Source organism: Mixophyes fleayi, chromosome 1, assembly GCF_038048845.1.
Source record: "Mixophyes fleayi isolate aMixFle1 chromosome 1, aMixFle1.hap1, whole genome shotgun sequence".
Lineage (NCBI taxonomy): Eukaryota > Metazoa > Chordata > Amphibia > Anura > Limnodynastidae > Mixophyes > Mixophyes fleayi.
The window spans coordinates 248,253,134-248,269,749 of NC_134402.1; the positions used below are offsets into that span (position 1 = coordinate 248,253,134).

At 40.7% G+C, this 16,616-nt stretch overlaps 1 protein-coding gene across 4 annotated transcripts in view; it reads left to right on the forward strand.

Annotated features, from left to right (window-relative positions):
* RIC1 (RIC1 partner of RAB6A GEF complex) overlaps nucleotides 1-16,616 on the forward strand; it is a 78,278-nt gene that overhangs the window by 31,200 nt on the left and 30,462 nt on the right. For all 4 annotated transcript variants that reach the window (XR_012691351.1, XM_075209250.1, XM_075209274.1 and 1 more), the window contains exon 3: nucleotides 2,958-3,037. Coding sequence is in view for 3 of the 4 variants with exons in the window: in XM_075209250.1 (XP_075065351.1) it covers nucleotides 2,958-3,037 (80 nt within the window). In the remaining variant the exon portion in view is untranslated. The remainder of the gene's footprint in view (nucleotides 1-2,957; nucleotides 3,038-16,616) is intronic.

The following is a 16,616-nucleotide window of genomic DNA, read 5'->3' on the forward strand; positions in this document are numbered from 1 at the left end:
TTTTTTGCCCTGTGTTGCAAAGACTTTTGTGGAAACTTTTGAAGTCTCTTGGGCATTGAGAATGAAGTATGCTTCAGTGGAATGCAGAAAGAATGGGACAAGTGTGTGCACATTAACTCCTTGCATCTCTGCTCATTACTAGAAAGAGTGAACAAACTGTGTATAATGTAAAATCTGCAATGAGCCAGTAGAGTATATAAAGAAAATATACAAATGTGATGGTGGGAAATGATTTGTTTTGTCCAGTGGTTGAGGTGAGGGTTTTGTTTGTTTTTTTTTTTTTGCAGAAAATGGGTACAGGCCAAATTTACTAATGTCCAGTTTGGGCCTTTAAGAGGGAAAAGGCCAAATTCTGTACCCGTAATTATTTATTTTGGTTATACTTTGGTACAAGACTTTTTATCATACAGGTAATGGTAAATTTTGTTTTTTCTTTTCATAAGTTTTATAGTTTAACGGCAAGTTGGTATTCAAGATGTAGACCTAACAAGTTTTAAGATCTTTTGAGTGTTCTTATTTTATCAGTATATTGATTTATGTATAGTTTATATCATCATTTTGCAGTGCTTACAACTATGTGTATTACATGAGGGTTAGAGCACGGCATCTGCCCCACTTGGGAGTTTAAGACATTTTGGAGACACATTTATTGTATATATGGTATTCAAAGCATGTCTTTTATAGCAATAAATATTTTTAATGCTCATGTTCTATTCTCATGCCTATTTAGAGATTTTATAACCTAGCTGTATATAAACATGGTAGATGTATTATATTTTAGAAATAATTTGTTTTTAAATTTTTTTATTTTTTTATGTAACTGACATTTTAGCTGTTTGTTTTTTATTATAGTTCTCGTGCTTCTCTTCCTTGAAAAAAAAAAAGAACTAGCACATTGTGATCACCATTTTTTTGCTGACACTTACATTTTACCGCTGACTTGTGTTTATGTTCCTCCACATGTGCAGTTTGTACACGGCTTGTATAACAGACTAGGAGCAGGAGCCTGGCCTGCTGCAGAGAACAGCTCAGCCTTTAGCCAAAATGTGTCTGAAAAACTGTGACCTCCTTAATCCACTAGCTTTAAGACCATAATAATAGTGAAGATTTGCAACATTAGTTGGTCTTTACTAGATTAAGCCATGTTTTTCATGACCAGAGAATACATGTACCCATTATATCCATGTGCTGACACATTTTTAAACTGTATTCTGACCTGTCAGCATATGAGATGACAAAAGGGGAACGTGAGGTGGTTAAGTTTAAAAGTGCTGAAATAACGCTGGAAACATGGTCAACCACGGTGCACATCTGAAATGGAAAGTGAATGTAAGGCTGGCACAGGTTTCTGTTTAGCACCGGACATGGGGTAATTAATACAAAATTGGTGACATTTAATACAATCAAAATCTGCAATATGTCAATAAATATTTCACACTAGTTATGTCATATGATTGGTGCATGGGGACTGATTTAACCACATAAACACTGGTTGTAGTGTAAAAGAATAGTACAACCGTTTTATGTTGGTTGTAGCTATTTGTGCAATACAGTGTGGCATTATATAAACATTTTTTGTAATTATTATTTAATGTGGTGGTCATGTAGCAGTTTTACCTCTGCTGCTACACGCTAATAGAAGCAGCGCAAGATAGTCTGGAGAATTTATGTTCATTCAACAGTCTCCTAGTCCTGTCATTTTCACCTAAAAACATTGCCAGAATATGCTCTTTTCTTACTCAACATTCTGCCAGAACTCTTATCCATTCTCTCATCTTTCATCTTGACTACTGCAGCCTCCTATTATCCATCATTCCCGACATCCATATATCCACACTTCAATCCATCCTAAATGCAGCTGCAACATTGATCTTCCTCTCTCGCTGCTCCACATCTGCTGTACCACTTTGCAAATCCCTACACTGGCTCCCTGTGTCCTCCAGAATAAAATTCAAATTGCTCACCCTTACCTACAAAACCCTCAACAATATTACCCCTGAATACATCTCATATCAAAATACTTTCCCCTCTGCCCTCTTAGATCTACATCAGACCTCGCCTCATCACTGGTAACCACCTCTCACTTGCCGCCTACAAGACCGTGCTGTTATAGAATTCCCTACCATGCCCAATTCAGCCTTTCCCACAGCAAATCTTTTAAATGTTCTCTAAAAACAAATTTTATATATATATATATATTTTAAAAGCTTACCTTGTCCCTGATGATACTATTTACATTAATACACCCTCACAGCTGTCCCAATGTCCCTCTAAGCTACACTTTTGCCTCTTGTTTCAACTGTGCCCTCTGCCACTTAGAATATAAGTGGTCTCATAAGCAGTGTACTCCATACCCTCTGTTTTTCATGTCTCTACTTATTTAGTCTGCCTTGTATATCCTTGTTTTACGTATATGTCTTATCTTTACTGTAGGGCGCTGTGGCGCTTTACAAATCTACAATAATACTTTTTCCAACCCAGTTTTAATTGCATCACTTTATGTATGAAAGTGTCCTAATGTTTGTGTGTTTGAAAAGAGTAAACAAGACCTGTCTTGAAGCTGCCAATAAGCATCTTCATAGGACTGAAAATGTTAAATCTTTTCTCATATTACTTCCGTATTAACACTTTCTACTATAAAAAAAAAACCTGTCTTTCTGTATATAGTGCTAACCGCGCCATAGCACTCTCATACTTTTGTATGACATGTAAGTTAAGAGCACCTGTGTTTTTGTGGTTTTTTTTTTTGTTTTTGTTTTGTTTTTGGGTTTTTTCAGTTCATCTTTCTTAAATAATTGTGGAATGATTTGTACACTGGTGACCATATTTTCCCTGCTTTCTCCTGATGGTAATATTATAATACACCTGGTAGATTGTTTCTTTCTTTTTAATATATATTTGGCTGTAAACCTATAAGCAAAAATGGCTGTTCAATAATTTTTCACTTTTCCCCCCAGACTGCCAATGGATATATGCTGTTCTTTGATATTGTTCCAGCAGGGGAGGACAAGTATTTGTATGAACCCATCTATCCAAAGTAAGTTGTGCTTCGTTTGTTTGTTAGTGTCTGTTTTATTTTTTCACATCTGTGCAAATAATCACAGAATATACTCGGAACCCCAGGGTTTGTATCTCCGTAAAAACGTCAATGGTGCACACGGGCACAGTTTTGGGATAACTAGAATTGATAGCTTATAGCAAGGACAGCTGGCGTGTTAGCCCAGAGTCATACAATACTAGTACATTGAGGATGAGATTGAGGATGACTCTGTCAAAGCCCGTCGCTCTAAACCCCAGCCTTGGCACTCCAAATTCACCCGCTTCCTCCAAAAATGCTCCCGTACGGCTGAACGACACTGGAGAAAATCCCACTCCCTGGCTGATTTTCTCCACTTCAAGTTCATCCTCTCTTCCTATAGCTCCGCTCTCTCTCTCGCCAAACAATCTTTCTTTAAATCCCTTATCTCCTCCCAGTCCTCCAACCCCCGCCGCCTCTTTGCCACTTTCAGCACCCTCCTCTCCCCCCCCCGCCCCTCCTCTCCCCTCCTTCCTGACCGCCACTGACTTTGCCTCCTTCTTCTCCTCTAAAATCGAGGCCATCCGTCTCAAAATCTCCTCCTCCGCTCAACCGCCCGCCCCCGCCCTCCCTCCCTCTCCCTCTCCCTCTCCCTCTCGCCACCACTCCCTCTTCTCCTTCCGCCCCACTACAGGGAGAAGAAGTCCACTCTCTCCTCATCCTCTCCTCCGTCTTCCTGTCCCCTGGACCCCACCCCTCCCACCTCCTTCGCTCCCTTTCCCCCGCCACCTGCTCCCACCTCGCCCACCTCTTCAACTTCTCCAACCTCTCCCTCTCCACCGACATCTTCCCCTCCTCCTTCAAACACGCTCTTGTATCACCATTCTTAAGAAACCTCATCTCGACCCCACCTCTCTCTCCAACTATCGCCCCCATCTCTCTTCTCCCTTTTGCCTCCAAAATACTTGAGAGGCTCGTCTGCAGCCGCCTCTCCACCTACCTCTCTGATCACTCCCTCCTCGATCCTCTCCAATCTGGCTTCTGCCCCCTCCACTCCACTGAAACTGCCCTGGCCATAGTCACCAACGATCTCCTTTCTGCCAAGCTAGGGCCCACTTCTCCCTTCTCATTCTCTTGGATCTCTCAGCGGCCTTCGACACCGTTGACCACCCGCTCTTGCTCCACACCCTTCAATCCTTTGGCCTCTCCGGCTCCGCCCTGTCCTGGTTACCTCTTACCTTGCTGACCGTACCTTCTCCGTCTCCACCTCCGGATCTATCTCCCCCCCCCCTCCTCCCTTCCAGTAGGGGTTCCCCAAGGCTCTGTTCTCGGACCCCTACTGTTCTCCCTTTACACCTCTTCCCTCTGTGAACTCATCAGCTCCTTGGTCTCAAGTACCACCTCTATGCAGATGACACCCAACTCTACCTTTCCTCTACCGATCTCTCTCCCTCCCCTCCTCTCCAGGGTGTCCGCCTGCCTCTCCGCCATCTCCTCCTGGATGTCCTCTAGATTCCTCAAACTCAATCTCACAAAAACCGAACTTATTGTATTTCCTCCCACTCACTTCCCCTCCCCTTCCGACCTTTCTATCACCGTTCTCAACTCCTCTATTTCCCCTGTTTCTCAACTCCGCTGCCTCGGCGTCACCCTGGACTCCTCTCTCCTTTGTCGCTCACATCCTCTCTCGCCAAATCCTGCCGCTAACAGCTGCGCAACATCGCACGCATTCGGCCCTTCCTCTCCCAAGATGCCACTAAAGCCCTTGTCCACTCTCATTATCTCCCGCTTGGACTACTGTAACCTCCTCCGTACTGGCCTCCCCCGCTCTTCATCTCGCTCCCCTTCGCTCCGTACTCAATGCAGCCGCTCGGCTCATTTTCCTTTCTCGCCGCTCCTCTTCTGTCTCCCCCCTCTACCAATCCCTCTACTGGCTCCCCATCCCCTACAGAATTGTGTTCAAGCTCCTCACTCTTACTTTCAAGGCCCTCTCCACTCCACTGCTCCCTACATCTCCAACCTTCTCTCAATTCACGCTCCATCCCGCCCTCTACGTTCGGCTAAACGACCGCCGCCTCTCTTCCCCCTGGTTACCTCCTCCCATGCTCGCATCCAAGACTTCTCCCGCGCTGCCCCCCTCCACTGGAACCAGCTCCCCCGCTCCATCAGAACTTCCCCCAACTTGTCCAGCTTCAAAAACCCACCTCTTCCTTAAAGCCCTTCAGTCCCCCACCCATTGACCTCCTCTCAGTCTCCCCCTACCCCCCTCCCTCTCCTGTCCCCCTCCTACTTCCCTCCTTTTTCATTCTCCTCTCCCCCCCCCCCCCTCCGTCTTTGCCTCCGTTCTCCCCATGCCCTCCTCCTACCATTGTGTCTCTGTCCGTCTACCCTCCCCTTAGATTGTACGCTCCTCCGAGCAGGCCCTCCTCTCCTTCTGTTCTCCACCACTTTAACTCTGCTCTCCAGCTCTTGTCTCCTCCGTGAGGTCCTCCGGCCCCTGTCTCTACCCCGCTGGGGGCTCTCACCTCTAATCTAGCTGTTCATTGAGCTTCTGAGTTACTGGGCTTTCTGTTAACTGTACTGTGCTGTCTCACCCTGTATCGTGTTTCTGTCTGTCCCTGTACGGCGCTACGGACACCTAGTGGCGCCCTATAAATAAAATTAATAAAAATAATAATAAAAGTATGCTACACTAAAGTCTTTCTATCATACTTGTTTGCATGGCTGTCATTGCTTTATATTTCCAAGGTTAAAAAACAAACAAAAATCTTTCAGTTCTGTAGTGCTCTAGTGCCAGCCTTGGTGTGAACAGGCCATTGGGAATAGTGAGTTGTGAAAGAAATGTTTCTCAAACGTCGGAAAGACATCATTGTTTGCACCATGCTTTTGAATATGTTACAATAAATTCAGTTAGTGTGCGATCTGTTTCTAGAGATTACTTCCATTACTGCAAATTGCAAGAACTTGAACTTTATTTTATAATAAAACTTGCAAGTTCAGTAACGATATGTTCTTTTACTTTTCAACACCAAGGATTACTCTTCTTACTAAAGCACATACTGATATATTAATACCAGCTTTCCCTGATGTTCAGTGTCCTGTTGCATCAGTATACTTATATGTAGAAACCTTGAAACATTGACTGCAGTCTATGTCTGGAGGAAAAAAGTTCTGTAGCCATTTGTGCTAATTGGGTAAAAATAAAAGCACAATAAAAATATTGTCTGCCAACTGTTGTACATATGTTAACAGAAAAAGGAGCGACAATACTTTACTAATCCATTCTCTATGCTTTATCTTTTAGGCCGATTACTGACCTTTGTGTCTCCTAATCCACTTTTGGCATGCTTGTATTGAGCACAAGGTGTTCACATCCCCTGCCCCAAAACACACTTTTTACTATTTTCCATTCACTTCTCTCTGCACTCGCTTGCTGTTCTGAGTATAGCAAACAGAGGGGGAGGGTAATGGATGTGTAGGACAGGATTAAGAAGAAATGGCTGGTGCGATACTTAGTACGCAATGTAAACAGCAATCAAATGTACTTCTTTCTTCATACATGCATCTTGATCTAGTCTGAAAACAGGTGTTTGCATCCTTATACAAGTTCTCAATCAAGGCATTCAAAGACAGTGGTTGATCAAAACGTTTTCCTCAGCCAACTTTCTGAATAGCAAACTAACCTCTCTCCTGGGAACATCCACTTCAATCATAAATGAAATAGAAGAGTGTGTTTCCAAATCGTAACTGCTTTGCAGTGATAATGTTTGAAGATTCCGTAAAAACACTGCAAGTGTGTATTACAGCATGCCTCGGTATAGCCCAAGTGAATTGCTTGCTGAAAGGATAGTAAGTAGTTAAAAATTAGTGTGGTATGCTTCACAAAGAACTTTGCTTTGTCTGTGCATGTCTGCCTGCACTGATCCTCTCATCTGCCACTTGTTAGGGAAGGAGCATTTTATGTCTGCTGAGTACATTTCAGCAGCTTTCTTCACACTCCTACAGATGTTTTGTTGGGCTGATCAACATCCCCTTTACACTGCTCACCTTTCAATTTTTTTATTTTTTTTTAAATTCAATATGTTCTCATAAGTTGGCACTTAGAATACATGTACTTGTAACAAGTTATGATAGACAGCATTTAATTTATAGTCAAAATCTGTTTACGTTTGTAAATTAATAATATTCCCTTTTTATTAGCTGGACTACTGTGGCACTTTTGACCCACACTTACTCCTGTGTCTAATGTGTCCTGTGTCTAAATGTAATTATATACAATCCCTTACATTTTGTTACACATTTAGCCGTCTCCCATGTCGCAAGTGTCGCATGTACCATATTATTAACCTGATAACGTGCAATATTTTTAGAATGGACGTTCCATCCAGGTGTTGTGACTGGATAACAATTGTTGCATGCATTTTATTTATTTAGTTATTTATTTTTACATTTTCCATTCTTTCTTTGGCTTCTTTTATGCCAGAATTCAACACACAAACAAGTTTGAGGGTATTTGCTTATTCCACCCTTGAAAGCAATTGTTATAGCAAGGGCAAAAGACTCTTAATTTAATTTTTTTTATCATATTTTTAGAAAGGAACCTGTGTGCCCCTCGATATGCTATTGAAAAGTAGCAATTAAGAGTGCTGTTTCGTTGTAATTTCACACTTTAGAGCAGTCATGGCTGTATAATATATTTTATAGGCCTCATCCGTAATAGTTAATGGTTGCACATTTTATTTGTACATGAGTACTGGGATCAGAATCACTTATGCAAATATACTTTTGGCAGTTATAAATTGGAGCACTATTGTCGTGCTCACGTGGTACAGTCAGCGGTACTGGCACTCACGGGCTACAGTCAGCAGGTTACACCAGAATTGTTTCCATTTTCCATTCGGGAATGCTTGCTGTATGAATGTATATGTTTATTATCAGGAGGGCTACAAGCAGTTTGGGTCACTGTTGTGTAATTACTTTATTTTTACACCCCACTAAGTGCTGAAACTGCATTTAGAGTATTCCTTATATCCATTAGCTAAGTGCCCTAGATTCTGTGCTCAAACGCTTGGTTTACAGAAACATCAGCTAAGCAACATTTTCATTCATATCATTTTTATTTCATAAATTGCCAATTAATTCAGTAGCTTCAACAGATCTGGGCTTTTAAAGCCAGTGGTTGTGTGCATCAAAAAATTGTACAAATTGAGTGCAGTGGTTGCTGTAGAACGTCTGGTTATATTGGGATGGCATAGTAGCTTAGTGGTTAGCACTTCTGCCTCACAGCACTGGGGTCAGGTGGTCATGTGGATTTTGTATGTCCTCCCCGTGTTTGTGTGGGTTTCCTCCGGGTGCTCCGGTTTCCTCCCACACTCCAAAAACATACTAGTAGTTAAGTGGTTACTACTAAATTGACCCTAGTCTCCCTCTCCCTCTCCCATTAGAAATAGTGTCTGTATTTTCCTGTTGTTATCTAGCAAGAACAGATAACAAACTTTTGCATAAAACTATCGTGCTAGGTTCATCCTCTAGTAAAGCTCTCAATTTATCATCCTCCATTATTTATATAGAAGGTTAGTTCTGCAATGTTAAACTATAGGAGAGTTGAAATGAATATATTATACAGTGCTATGTTCACAATAAAACAACAAATGGTCAGCAGTGTTCTTGCCAGAAAATTTTTCCAGCTGGGTGGGGGCTGTGTAATACTTTGCAATAATAATAAAAAAAAAAAAAAAATATATGAAGGTTATTGCCACACCTAACCGGACTGATTGCCATTACTGGTCAGACGGGAGTTCAGTGGTCTAACGCACTCTGCTGGCTGCAGTGTTTATTCAGTGCCTATTACAATAGGGCAAACAATGGTTTATCCTATTGTAATACTGACTCCATTGTACTCCCAACAGCCAGGTGGCAAGTAAAACTACCCGGGTGGGGTACCCAGGAAATAGGTCCTGGAGAGAATACTGCTCAGTAATACTGTATGTGTCAGGAATCTACATAGTCTCCCTATAAATATGGATGTAAAGTGATTTGGAGGGTAAACATTGATGGACATCGTTTTTTAGTGCTAAATGTTAAGACCTTGCTTTACCTAACATCTACAAACTGATAAAACTGTGAAGGATAGTTCTTCACCCTGAACCAGCAAAATGTTATTGCAGCGCCAGATGAAATGATGATGTTTAGGATGCCACCAATTAAACAATGAAGTGGAAACTTCTTTATCATTTGTATTTTGGTACTAAACTGATTCAGTAGCAAGTAATAAATTGTGGAATGCACTCAGAATGCACACTGTGGTCAGCCGGTATTACTGTACCATAACAACCTTTTTGCTTCCAGGCTTTGTATGTTTGTGCCAAGATGACAGACACATTCCAATAGTCTCAAACAGTGAAGAGAAATAGTCAGACCAGGTTTTTCCTTCTTTTGAAAAATAATACATGTCCTGTTGCATGTCCAGGAGTTGTGTGTTTTTTTGTTTGTTTTTTTCCATTTTAAATCCCTGATTTGTCATAATTAAAATAGCCTATGTGTTCTACTAGCATTTTTAATGGTTTTGCAAAACATGAAAAAGAAATCAGAAAACATTGGTTGAGCACTATGGTAAGGTGTCATTGGAAACAATATGTTAGAATAAAGGAGTGTAGAAAATAGAACAGCTGATCAAATATTAAAGCCCTTTTATATGGTATCTACTAATAAACAACAGACTATAAACCAAAGCCCCACCCAGTTTACACACATCCCAACATTACACCTTCTTCAGTCCACATCATCATAACCCCTTTTTATCTTCACCTCCATTCTCCTCTTAATCTCGCTACTGTTCTCCTCATAATCCTACGATCAGTATGTCACCTTCATAATTATAATCATCCCTTGACAAGCATCATTAACACTTCCATTAAGCATCATTATTAACCTTCCCTCATTATCCTGCCACCCTATAATTAACTCCCTCATCCTTTTTAGCCCCTCAATCATTAAAGCTAGGTACACACTACACGGTTTTCGTCCAATAATCTGCTCAATCAGCCGACATACGACCGCTCATTCAAAAGTCGGGTCAGTGTGTGTAGTGACACGATGGTTAAAAGTCTGCCCAAATGGACGATTGTCGCCTCGTTTGGTTGGTCGTACCGTTTTATATTTTCGTTCCAATCTCGTTTCCGTTGTGTAGTGTGTATAAACTTCCGTCCGATCCACGACAATCCTCCGATACTTCCTCGACCTGGGGGTCGTGTGTATGTAAATTTTTGATGTCTTTCTCAGTACATGTTTTGTATAGATGTATATTGCACCTGTCTGGCTGCAGACCATTACACTTGTATAAAGCACGTGTTTTATTACCCTTTGCGTCTATGTTGGCAATGTATTCATATTTACCTCTTATAAACATTAACCTTTATAAACTATTAAAGTTATATTAACCTTTATTAACTAATATTTGTGAAATACCCAGAATAAACCACAGTGTTCATGCAACATTTTTATTGCAGGAAAAAAAAGTACAACAATTTTTAAACACACACAGGTGTCTGTCTGAAAAGATCCGCGTGAGACGTGAGCACGCCCATACGTGCTCAGAGAACCAATCAGAGCGCAGAGTATTTTTAGTATTTTTAAAGGTGCTACTGGCTTGTGGAAAAACAGGTCTTGATGTCGCTTGGGTTTCTATTCCCTTTGATTTCTTTATCTACGAACCAAGGAAATAAAAAATATTTACCATTTAACTTCTATATCTGTAATTTATATTCAACGACATAAATACTCTAATTTTCTCACCTTGCACACTGCCCGAGATCAGTTTGTTTTAGTCCCTGTGGCGCAATCGCAATAATAGCGGGCTTAACCTCCATACGTTCTGGAAAACAGGCACCATTTTGGTTACTATAAAGGTACAGGTATGTGCCCAAAGCATTTAGCTGTCTACACATGTTCACTGAAATACCTTTGTGTCGAACTTCTTTTATATATTTTTCTTTTTCAATTTTTTCTTGTTTGATAACAGGTGTAACATTAGTGGTATCAGTGGTATCTAAACAGGCCTTCTCACCGTTAATTCTTCGTTCTGATATAAAATTAGGTTACAAATTAGGCGTTTACATTGCTTTATGTGACACTAGAATGAAATAAGTCCTTCAAGCAGGTACACTACATGTGCTACTGACCTTTTTTTAATGTCCTTGTCGTCCTGGTCCAGTACTTTGACCATCATCGCCACCTCTCTTGGGCTCATTGGATTTGCTCTTTGCTCTTCTTGAGTATCTCCATCCCCCACCTTAACTTTTCCAACATTTTTTGGCCCTTCCAGCACCATCTCTGACTCAGTCTCCGTCTCCATAGCTGCAACCCTCACTGACACCTTCTCACTCGCCATATTCTCACGCTCCTCGGCGCCAAACTGGTCCCTCTGTCATTTTATACACTCAGACATGGGCGTTCGTTTCTGCTGTGGACCAATCAGCGATGATGCCCACAGAGAATGGAGCATTCCATTACATACGAAGGGATTTTATTATTAGGGAATATTCATTGTATTGCACTCTAGCCGTTAAATGTTTTTCTAAATTTTATGTATGTTGCTAAACTTCTATTTTATGTGAATGAATGAAGAGACAGTGTTGCCTTCTCTTTTATGAAGCCTTGGGTGTTAACTATAGTCAAAGCTCTGCCCCTTTATGCTAACGTCTATGGTATATCGTTACATCCCCCGCAAATGATGCTTCAGTGTGTACGAAATTAAAATTATTGCTCACGACAAGATGGCTGTAAAAAGTCGCTAAAGGGACGTCCGCTCTTCCCTTTATCGTCCTAATCAAGGCTAGTGTGTATGCAGTCCATGGACCGAGCGATCGGACCATCGATCGCATGTAAAATCGCTCGGCATAAAAAGTTGGTTGAAATTTCTGTAGTGTGTACCTAGCTTAACTCCTTCCATCGCACTGCTCCTCTGCATATACTCAGATTGGAACTGATCCTTTTTCCTCTGAGTACTTCCATGCCACTGGAGAGCCTGAACCAATTTGATCTGTGATCAATTACCTTCTGAACAGTTTTAAATTTGATGCACTAGAATGCCAGCTTGTGCGCACGACCTTTCTTAGTGCATCAATTAGATGCCAGCATTTACAGTGTGGGCAGAAAGCTGATAACAGACCATTCCGAGTGCAGTGTGACACAGCAGCGTCGGAGGAGAAGGACTCTGCTCCTCAGGAGTTAAGCACCATGTCGAAACCTGCTGCTAGAATTGTTGCTCCTGTCTGGGGGCGTTGCATTTCTCAGATTGCTGCCTGCTGCATTCACTTTTGTTTGTCGTAAGCGAGGAAGGCAGCACTAAGGCTACATCCAATGACCTATCCAGTGAGAGTATAAAATCTTATCAACAAACACATGTGGGTTATCTCTTATAGTTCAGCTCAGTATGTGAATGAGTACAGAACAATCTCATATTTGCCAATTGTACTAATTTGCAGCGATAGCTCCCCCCTTCATGTTGAATGCATTTCCTAAAATCTATACTTTTTTCTCTGGACTTCACAAAATGTATTGAATAGTAGCTTTTTAAATGCAAAAAAAACATGGTCAATAAACTTGATACAATGGGCATTGCAATGCTTCAAGTTCTGCCAGTGTGACATATTTAGATTCTCCAACTCTGCAGCTTAGTGAACCTGGAAACTACTTTAGTTTAAATGTTGACAATGATACCTTTTATATTTGACTTGGAAACATTGACCTGACAGTTGTTTACAATTTGCATATTTTTCAAAGTCTTCAATTTTTTTTTACTTGTATCTTTTTATGCTCCCCAATTACCTTTACTTTTTCATGCAATGTATTACTACTGTAGATATTGTTCTTATGTACTCTTGTGTTGTGTTACTTGATAATTTCTTAATTTAATCTATAGCCAGTAGTCTCTGTGGTAACAAAAGCCCATTGACAAATGTGCTTTGATGCTGTCATTTCTTTTGTGGAATGAGATCAGTCACAATTGCGTTATTAACCTATTATTGATGGGGCTTGTTTTCATCTCTGTGAGCTTGTCTAGCAAGAAGTAACTTTATAGGTCCCCCAAGGAATTTAATTTCATAGATTGATTTTGTTACAGCATTTTCAAATTCTAAATAAACTTTAAAATTTCAAAATAAAATGTGTGTATATATATATATATATATATATATATATATATATATATATATATAAGAATGTTTCCATCTTTGCATAGTACCAAATTACAGTACAACTTTAATGTAGCCATGAGTCACTTTCAGATACCTCTTGGTGCACATACTACTGATGTGTGCAAGGCTTGAGTCGTAAACAAGAGGCTAGATGTGAATACATGGCTTTTGATAATACCCATTTTATATTTTAAGAAGATAAGCTACGTCCTTGGACAGCCTTGGCTTCGTCACCTGGCCAGATTCACATGTCCCCAAGCATGGATTGTTCTACTTTAAAGCTTCTTAAGGCCAAGCTTTACAATACAGTGATATTTACAACAATAAATCAAATCCGTATTGTCTTGTGTTTTAAAACTTCGTCTTGGACTTCTTGCTAATGGGTTCTGTCTATACTGTCCATACAGAGAATAGGGTGATGACAGATGAAGCAAGATCTTCTCTAGCTGGAAGAGCAGTTCTTATTTGTTCTGCATATTGCAACCCATTTAGAAATATCTTGGTTTTGTTAGAATGTGTGCGGATTGAGCTGCTGCGGGTGTATGTCATATAAGTGGAAGTGGAGCACAGCTGCTGCTGATGTGGCAGTGCATGGTGAACATTCCTCCCAGCCTCTGCTGGCAACACATATTTGTTGTTTAAAGGTCAAAGCAATTCAAACTGGAAAAAAGCGACTTAGGAAATATGTTAGCGTACAGAAAAGCAAAATCCTGAGAACTTTCCCATAGTATTGTTTACACTGAGTGAGTAGAAGGGACTATCCCAGATACTGGTAGAAGCACACTGCACTGTTTGCTTTGACAGAATGCATAAAACATTTGCTGTCTTCTGTTGAAAAAAAACACCTGTAAACAAAAGGGCTCTTTATCCTTACATTTATGTACAAGCTGAGCAACCTGTAGTATAGTACTGCTAAAAGTGAATTAGCTGCTTGATGTGGTCCTGTGCACGTTTTGTATTTAAATAAGCACTAGAGCAGGCTTGGCTAACCTGTGGCACTCCAGGTGTTGTGAAACTACAAGCCCCAGCAAGCTTTGCCAATATATAGCAGGTTATTGCTGTAAGGCATACTTGCCAACTCTCCCGGAATGTCCGGGAGACTCCCGCATTTTGAGAGAGTCTCCCGGACTCCCGGGCGAGTGTGGCAAAATCCCGGATCTGCCCACTTCCTAGTGAAGTGGGCAGAATTAGGTTACAAACGCCGCGATTCCTGGTGAATCGCGGCGTTTGGCCCCGCCCCCTCTGTCAAATGACGCATTTTGCGTCATGACGTCATGGGGGCGGGTCCAAAATGACACGGATTTTGGAGGCCCGCCCCCCCCATGACGCCCACCTCCCCCGCAGGCTCCCGGATACCAACATTGTAAAGTTGGTAAGTATGCTGTAAGGGTATGCTGGGACTTGTAGTTTCACAACACCTGGAGTGCCACAGGTTAGCCAAGTCTGCACTAGGGTATCCTTAGGCTGTCAGGTACAGCATTTATCTCCAGAAACATCAGTGTGGTCATACAGGTGCTGTGTTCTGTATGTATCCTATTGTCATTCACGAAACAAGGAAACACACCATTGGAAATGTCTATCAGTGCATGTGTATTACTGAGATGATGATATCTGAAATAACTAGCGATGTCTTTCCTATCCCTGACTGCTCTAGAAAAGCTGTTAAAAAGAAGACACTACTCTCCCATTTGTAAGACACTGATGCAGGACAGAGACACTCTTCAACCCTGAGCACTCTAGAATGGGCAGTAAAGAAAGGATATAGTACATGCAAGCTTGGTGCTTTTAGAGGTCTGAGGGATGGTACTTAGTAATAGTTTGAGCTTTCAGGGTCATGACTGGTTTTTGACTTGCATTTGTTACTTTTTATGAATTTATTAAATGCACAGGATTGCAAGTTTTGCTGGTTGAGAGGTAGATGCCCAGACAGACTGTACTTTTTAATAAAGCTGTGATTGCTAGATTATATATGATGACCACATAAAACTTGTATTCCTTAGGTTCACATTTAAGTTGCGCACAGTAATAGTCTAAAACACTCTTGATTAATGATCTCAAAGATTACTGGGCAGGGAATGATCTGAATGATTAAATATCCTCTAAATCGCTGAGTAATATGGTGGCTGCTATAATACTGTTCATGTGTTTGATGGTCTTTTTTGCTGCTCTAACATAAATGTCCTCTACAGCGTTGGTTATTTTAGCCATCCCAGTATTTCTGACAACGGCTAATATTGGAAGAGTGAATTTTTTTTTTTTTTAAATAACAATATATTTTAACTCTCTTTAACTTTATGTATGTATGTATTTTCTTATAGAAGTGAGTGCCCTAAAGCATTATTTATTTATATAGCGCCAATCCTATCAGACAGTGATTTAGATGGCACATTTAGTCATTCACATCAGTCCTTGCACCAATGAAGCTTACACTCCAAACTCCCTACACACTCACACCCAGTCTCTAGGATCCATTTAGTCAGAGACCAATGAATCTTCCAGTATGTGTTTGGAGTGTGGGAGGAAACCCTCTGAACAATGGGAAGAACATACAAACTCCACTCAGAGCTCTGGTAGAATATTGCAGATTTTTGATGAGATAACAGTATTTGTAGCTTGTAAACAGTCTCCAAAATATAGGCAAGTTGTTGGCTATTAAAAAAACAAAAAACCACTGGCATACTTTACCATGGTTACCATAGTTGTGAGCAAAGTAATGTATCCTTCCATTCACATCAATAGAGCGGGCTCAACAAACTTAGAGACGAGCAGTCTGGGTGACGAAGGCTGCACTCAAGATTTTGCTAAGACAACTATGAAATACTTGTAACCTGTAAATGGAGGTGTCCAAAAGTACATTTGCTTCTGCTTATTTCATTGTTGCACCTCTGGCCTGAGACAAATTGCTACTATTCACTTGAATGAGTCATATTGTACTGTTATGGTTCTATTGAATGCAACTTGCAACTTTTTGTCTTCTGTTATATTTTGTTGTATGTCACCAACAGCCTCTTTTGCAGGTAATTCTCCTATGGATTTTGCTGAAGATTTGTCTGACAGTCTGAAGTGCATAGAAAAGAACCAATCCCTTTTGCTGCAAAAAAATAAAAGTTTTACAAAATAATCTGCTCTGATATACATGTAATCCTTTTATTAGCTTATTTGGGAATGTTGTAAAAAAAAAAAAAAATAAGACTCCTGTGTTTTTGTATATAAAATAAAAAGTTTAAAACAACTCCCTCTGTATGTAATTTACATAGTGAGAAAAATGTTAAGTGCAGAATATTCACCTCATTCTGATTTTGGTGTGGATATTCACACATTTCCATAGCAGAGTTTGGCCTTAAATATTCCATGCAGAATTTTCTACTCATTCCCCAATCGCACATCGCTGTTCCAGCTCTAGT